Below are 7902 nucleotides of genomic sequence, written 5' to 3' on the forward strand. Positions count from 1 at the left end.
TACAGCAATTCTACCATGAATGGGTGAACCTGGTCTGCAACTATGTTCAAGTAGCTTACAGACGTCAGGGATTGTTCTATGAAGACTATGGATCCTAATGTGCCCCATGAAAACATTGTTCCTGGGCGAGAAAGCATGAAAACCTGGGCGAGCCCATTTTTGTAGATGGAGGATGGTCATAATGTAATGACTCTTCGGTGTATATATACACTGGTGTGCAAAACTTAAGCAACAAGTGCGTTTTTTGTCATAACTCTACAAGAAATCATCCGATTGACATGAAATTTGAATATGATGTACATTATTTTGTACTTAAACAATGGTAAAAGAATAATGGCGCAGAAAATATAAAGCTTAAAGTAGGGTATGGAACAAAGAAGGCTTTATTTGACATATAGTGGCGTTACACATGATTGCCTGAAGATGCGCAAGTACAGCTGGCAGATGTTCCCTAGTATGGGATATGCCATTCGCTTTCTGTAATTGTTGCTTGGCATCGTCTCTCCATGCTAAGCACCAGATTATCCAGGAGTTCTTGGGGTAAACGTCTCCATTCCTCCTTTAACGCATCTTTCAGCTGATGGGTGTTACCAGGGGGATACTGTCGTTTCGCAAGACGTCTCCCTAATGCACCCCACACATGCTCTATTGGATTTAGATCTGGAGAGTAAGCTGGCCAATCCATTCGTGTGATATCTTCACTTTCCAGTAGCTCTTGAACATTAGCAGTACGGTGTGGCCGGGCATTGTCATCCATAAAAATGCAGTCTGGTCCAATGGCCCCTCGGATCAGACGCACATGGGGTAGGATTACCTCATTGCAGTAGCGATCGGTCAAAGATCTGAACCTCGGTCGAAGATCTGAAGCTCAGTCCGCCCGTTCAACATAATGCCACCCCAGACGAAAACTCCAGGACCACCGTAACGATCTCTTTCCGCGATGTTATTGAGATGAAATTGAGCTCCAACCTCTCTCCAGATCAACTGACGTTGAGAATCGCTTGTAGCACTAAAACGATTCTCATCTATGAAGAGGACGCGAACTCCATTGATGAGGTGTCCAGGTTTCGTGTTCTCTGCACCACTCTAAACGGTGCCACCGATGGCTAACTTTTAAAGGTATGCAGCGTTCCGGACGTCTAGCAAATAAGCCACCTTTGTGGAGGCGTCTGGCCACTGTAAATCTTGATACTTGTCGTCCTGTGGCTGTGCACAGTTGCTGAGATATGGCACTCGCTGACTGAAAACGGTTTCTTTCCGCCTGGAGGACAATGTAACGGTCATCTCTTGGTGTTGTTTTCCTTGGACGGCTACCACCAACGCACCAACCTTCCGAACAGCTATACCAGTAGTTTTAAAGGCATTCCAAGCACGAGAAACAACACTTTTGTTGATCCCGAACTCTTCGGCGACACTGGTCACACTACGCCCCTCCTCAAGCTTCCCAATCATTCTTCCTCGAGTAAATCCTCGATTTCTTGAAGACATGTTTCGCAAAACAAATCACTTGCAGCGAATGTCTTTAACTACGGTGCTCTTCATCCTTATATCACAGCTTTGACCTGCGCGCGCCGACCCACAAGGTTTACGTACACTTACATCACCTACGACGTTTTATTTCTAAAATTTGCATACAAATAATCTTTCTACTGAATTACGTGCATATTAGGCTGCAATTTCATGGCTATCTTATACTTTTTTGGGGAGCTGTTGTTGGGGAAACACCTTTTTTTATTTGTTTTTCTCATATGCACAAATTGTGTTTTTTTCTTTTTGTACCCAAATGCTCAATAAAACGCATTTTATTCTGCCAAACAAATGTTATTTTTTATCTCATATAGCCTACTACTACGTCTGTCGATCATTCAAACAATTCTTCAGGTGCAAGATCAACCCACAACCCCAATATCCTGTAATTGTTTTGAGCATTGTATGCGGTCTGGTTTGAAAAAGTATTAATTTTTTTTAAGATGTAGGCGTTTTTAAATTTTAAAAATATCAAAATATTGCTTTGCTGCTAGCAACACACATTAGTGCGAAATTTCAAAACTTTTACGTAGGCGGAAAAAGGAAATGAACCAAGTGTACAGTGCGCAAATAAAAAATGGGCCACCCTGATTAACTTTTGGTGTAATGATCAGATTTTGACGTTCTATGACTCAATCTTAAATGTTCGGAGGGTTGACCTCAAATATGCTAATTAGCAAGTGCAAACTACATTTTAAGTCACGAAATTGGACGCAAAAACGTATTTTCTCTATAAACTATTGGAAAAATATTTTCCAATAGTTTGGTCAGGAGAGCGATTCATAGTTTTGACTCACTATCGGTTGAGAGCTTTTGAATCAAAAATTCTTTGCACGCATTTATAAAATTTGTTTATCCAACGATAATTTCATGCAAAATATAATTTTGTAAATATTTATTATTTTTAATTATTTTATTTAATAGCAGTCAACAAACTTTTGAATTGTGAAGTGTAAAACTTTTCCCATTATTTTAAAGAATGAAATTTTAAATGGCTAAATGCAAAGTATGGGCGAAATCAGTCGAATAGTTTCTGAGAAATTTAAAACTGCAACTTTTTCAAATTATTCAGGGTCGTCCGTTTATTTTTTTGCGCACCATAAAAATATCTATCTTTGTCTATTACATAGCTACATAACCAACGTTTACATAACTTATGTTTTCAAATTTTAAACATAAAATATATTGTTTCCAAAGACAGTGACTTTATTTATTGTAATGTTAACAATCTAAATTGTATCACCGATGGAATATCAAATAAACAGCTGAAGAGCAATATTTTGTTGAACCAGCCACTTTTTATTCGTTCAACTAAAACTTTATTATCTCAATCAAGGTTTATTGGTCTAACTAAGCATTAAAAGTTATTAATATAGTTGTTTCGGAAAGAAAATCATAAAGTTTACTCTCATACTGAAAGCAGCTAATCATGTAAATGTGCGTACGAGCCAATCACACCTAAATTGGCGATAAAGAAATGTTTTTGGTGATAAATACTCTTCGAAAAGAAAAGGTAAGATTGCATTAAAACGTATCATTCGAACATCTTACTATAGTTTGCTGTAACAGAAATATAATTACAGTATATTAACGAGAAATTTCTAAACTTGAACAGCTGTTTTAACTGTACTTAGACTAATTTAACCATATTTAGGGTACCACAAAAAGTTTTGTGGAAATCGCCAAGTTACGTCATCAATACATGAGCAATACGTCATTAATGCGTCAACAATGAATCGGCTGATCATTTATTCGTTCCCTTTCTCATTACATTTAATTCGAAAAAATAAACTGAAACGTATATAAAATATAATAATGAAAAAGTTCAATTTCTATTGACTATTTTTTTTAATAATTTAAATATTTGGCGATCATTTCGGTACAGGGATTTTTGTCTTGTACCCAGCTAACGGAAATGGATCAACACTCTTCTAACTTTTTAGTAGAAATGAGAAACTTCATAAAAATATCTGGAATTCTATGAGAAGAGTTTCTCTCGTATTGGATATGAAAGAAATAATAAAAAGGAGTACACGAAAGAAAAATAAAACGTCATTTCGACAAGTCACCACGTGATCAAGTCACCAAGTCGTCAAGAGCAATGCATTTTATTTAAAATTTGAATTATCTATAGTCTCTACTCCAGTTAAAAATATATATATATGTACTTATTTCAACGATTTTAAGATGAAAAATTTTTTAGATATTGAACTTAACATTATTTGCTTTTAATAAATAAATTTTTATTTACATATAAATATTTCGTATTTCTGCAGACATAAATGGTTGGTGAACTAAATGGATAAAATGAATTGTGTTACTTATTTCACTACGTTACTCTTCTGCCTAGGTAAGTTTAAGTACGTTATTGTATTAAATTGCATTAGATATTTATAATAATGGCATAATTTGAATTTTTTTATAAATAATACAATTTTTAATGATTTTAGAAATACTATTTTATTGTAAATCTTTAATACCTTAAGAGTTGTTGCTCACTTTATTGTTTCTTATTATTTATATATATATATATGTATATTGTTCAACTCCGTAGCTCAAATTTTGTATTTTGACATACAAAATTACACTCTTTAAAATGGTGTAAAATTTGTATACATAATAATAAAATTTTTTGTTCTACTATTAATAAGCAAAATAATAAATAATTATTAAAAAATGTTTTCTGCATGAAATTATCTTTGGAAAAATAAATTTTATAATTGTGTGCAATATTTTTAAATTCGCCTGAAAAATTTTTCAAACATAGCGAAAGACGCAAAAAGTAAAATTAACACTAAGTGGTCCTAACTTAGGACCACTCTCCGAATTAAACTATTGAGACCATATTTACCAATTTGCGGTTACCCACTTTATTTTGAGGGTAAGAAATCCAAATAAATCAAGAAAAGGCATATTTATTTAGAGAAAGTATTGCACTTAATATTTGCACTTAAGGGAAAGTATTTGCACTTATTTAATAATTAGACCAGTAATTATAGCGAAAAATGAGTGTTTCTTTTTAAAAATTACGGCCCAATGTAATTTTTTACAAAAAAAAATTTTGTTATTATAAATGATACCTAAATGCTCCTCAGTTCTCCTCTGTACACTTTCATTGTTTTGAGGGAAATGGGGTGAGGGGGGATCGAAGAATTGAATTTTTTCTAGACAGACACGTAAGACATTGTTTCCGATGGATTTTTTTCACGCTTAATTGAAATTTATTCGTCCCGACACAATTGGATTCATAGTTTAGAACTCTGCACTTTCAAATGCTATTTCAAAAGAAGCATTTGAAATGTTTTACGCTAAATCAAATGAGACAGTACACAAGTCAATGAAACAAATAGTTCAAAAGTTGCATGCGTTTTTGCTTATTAAAAGTACTCCACAATTATTTAATCCATACCGATTATTAATTCATGAAATTTGATTTGAATAAATATACTTAAATGAAAAAGGCCATATATAGGACATAAAAATAGAATAATACATAATACTTATAATTCAACAATCTATTTATCGTCAAGAAACAAAAATGATTGAAAGGCAATAACGAGGGTCGGTGAGCGAAGCGAGAAGGTGACATATATTGCCCCAAGTATCATGAATATTAATTAAAATAAAAAAACTGCTTGCACAAAATATCAAATTTAGTCATTTTTTAAATGGATATCATTCAAAAGCATTTAAAAATAGCTCATAAAAAATCCTCAGAGGCCGCCATTTTGAACTTCCGCTATTATTGTTTCGGGCTAAATTTGAGATGGCCTTCCATCCAAATATAAAGCTTTGTATGTGTGGTACAAGTGTACCAAGTTTTGTACTTCTATCATTAAAGGCGTGTTTATTTCTTCTCATTGAGTCTCGCGCAATCTGTATTCTTTAAGTATTTTTCTTCAAGTATAATGATTATTTTTAAAATCTAGGAAATCGTCTATTTCGTTATGATTTACATATTAACTAAATGTTCTTATATTGAGCTGCAGTTACTATATATATTGAAAACAAAATGTAAGGCCGGGATAGCCTGGTCGGTAGGGCGCTGGGCCATGTCTGAGAGTTCGTAGGTTCGTACCCCGCCGGCCGAAGACTCCCCGTGTATTAAAGTGACTGATGCACGTTAAATCTGTTGAGTCGCAAAAGTCCTCCATGTTCCCATAACAAATCAAAACCTCTGGGGGTACTGGATTGGAGATCGATCGTTCTCTGATTCTGGTCAAAATTGCGATCTGTGGATGAAGGAATGGATTTATGAATGGGGCCGCCCTATAAACGGGTGCGGCGTATAGTGTGGGAGAAGTCGAATTCTTGGCCATAGATGGCGCCAGTGAAAAACAAGAAACGCACACTCTGCCTTAAGATTTGCTCGGTTTCACCAAGCAGGCTTGTCCGTGTGGCAAGTAGCGTTAGAAACAACAACTGCGAAACAAAATGTTCTGTGTTTTTGTTTAAAATATTGACGTTTCGGAAGAACTAAACAACGATGAATGAGAAATAATTACGGGGGTTGGTGAGCGAAACATGCAGGAGGTGTAATGTTCTAGTTGTCGTAGGCCATTAAGGCAAGGAGTACGATTGCTCTTATTTTCCAATTACCCCATCTATGGCCATGAATTTGTCTTCTGTCACGCCCACACGTCACGCCCGTCAATAAAGTGAACCAATTTATTCATCCACTGATCGTAATTTTGACCTGAAGATATGTGTAAACGACCAATGTCCAATTCAGTACCCCCAGATGTATAATTTGTTGTGGGGACATGGAGGACTTTGTGATCCAACAGATTTAACGTACACCAGTCACCATTTACTGCACGAGGAGTCTTCGGCCTGCTGGATTCGAACTCTCGTTCTCATGAATGTGAGTCCACCACCTTGTTCTTATTTTCCAATTACCCCATCTATGGCCATGAATTTGACTTCTGCAACACTCATACGTCACACCCGTTTGTAAAGTGGACCCATTTATTCATCCATTGATCGTAATTTTGACCTGAACCAGAGAACGACCAATGTCCAATTCAGTACCCCCAGATGTATAATTTGTTGTGGGGACATGGAGGACTTTGTGATCCAACAGATTTAACGTACACCAGTCACCATTTACTGCACGAGGAGTCTTCGGCCTGCTGGATTCGAACTCTCGTTCTCACGGATATGAGTCCACCACCCTGCCAATCACGCTATCCCGGCTCTTAGGAGGTGTAATAATATCATTTGAAGTAAATAATATCAGTTAAATGTTAACAATTTTAGTCTTTGCTGCAAATCTAGTTGTATTTATTTGACTGCTCCCTAACTTTCTATAAACTAAGACAATAATAATAGAGGTAAGTTTGCGTTATTGGTCTGCGTGTTAAATACCTAAAGTGTATTCAATATGCAAATAGTTCTGATGGAAATACTTAAATAGGAAATTTCTGCAGGTTTTTTACAATCACTATCTTCAACACCACTGACGGTTGAACCAACCATTATAAATCTAAATAATAGTTTATGGAATGGAACTGATGAACGAAATGCATATACATTGTCAACTTCTGCTGGCATCAATCTGACACAAATTCCAGTTCCAACCACGTCGGAATCAACACCTCCTATACCACCTGATGGCTACTGGAATGTAACAGATGGAAATATTACATGCATTAGAGCTCATTTAAAAATACGATTTAAAATAAATTCTGAAGTAGGTAACATTTTGTATTTTTCATGGCGAAAATTGCCGTACCAAATATTTCTTTCAAATATTTTAAATACTTCTTTCCTGAAATTAAACTACAATAAAAAATTTAGAATTATGCAAAATAATTTATTACTATTCGCGATTTTTACAAACTTAGGAAACATGCCTATACTGAATGTGGTTTGGTCGCTCTGCTTTAAATTCACCAATAAGATTCTTAATTTCTTAATATATATTTTATATGAATTTTTACTTTGATGAAAAAGAGACAAAAAATATTGTCGGTGCAGCATTGGAAAATATTTTGTATTATAATGAAAAGTTTGTTTTCAAAATCGTTGAATTCTACACAGTCACTTGTTAATAACAAAAAGAGAAGGGAAAAAATCTTTACTCCTTAAGGTCTGGTTTCTTAGGACAAGCGCCTTATCTGGGCGTCAGCGGGACGTCAACGTCACGCTGACGCCAACAAAATACTGGTTTGTTAGCTCAAGGCCTGGTTTCTTAGAACTAGCGCCTTATCTGGGCGTCAGCGGAAAGTTGACGTAGATCTGACGCCAAAAAAATACTTTTTTGTTAGCTCAGCGTGAGCAGTCGGTCCAACGCAGACATTATCTCTCATTGCGCATGCGTTAATAACGTAAACAAATATTTATTTTGAATTTGTATTGATTTTGTTATTGTCG

The 7902-nt window shown here is 35.3% G+C and overlaps 2 protein-coding genes across 2 annotated transcripts in view; one reads left to right on the plus strand and one right to left on the minus strand.

Annotated features, from left to right (window-relative positions):
- Positions 1-7902, minus strand: part of LOC139426007 (uncharacterized) — a 491229-nt gene that overhangs the window by 122197 nt on the left and 361130 nt on the right. The window lies entirely within an intron of this gene.
- The window catches only part of LOC107445314 (lysosome-associated membrane glycoprotein 2), a gene marked incomplete in the record, with an annotated part of 42035 nt that continues 37424 nt past the window's right edge, over positions 3292-7902 (plus strand). The window contains 3 exon segments of the mRNA XM_043048004.2: positions 3292-3691; positions 3804-3877; positions 6957-7219. Of these exon segments, the coding sequence (XP_042903938.2) occupies positions 3826-3877; positions 6957-7219 (315 nt within the window).

The sequence above is a fragment of the Parasteatoda tepidariorum genome, chromosome 7 (assembly GCF_043381705.1).
Source record: "Parasteatoda tepidariorum isolate YZ-2023 chromosome 7, CAS_Ptep_4.0, whole genome shotgun sequence".
Lineage (NCBI taxonomy): Eukaryota > Metazoa > Arthropoda > Arachnida > Araneae > Theridiidae > Parasteatoda > Parasteatoda tepidariorum.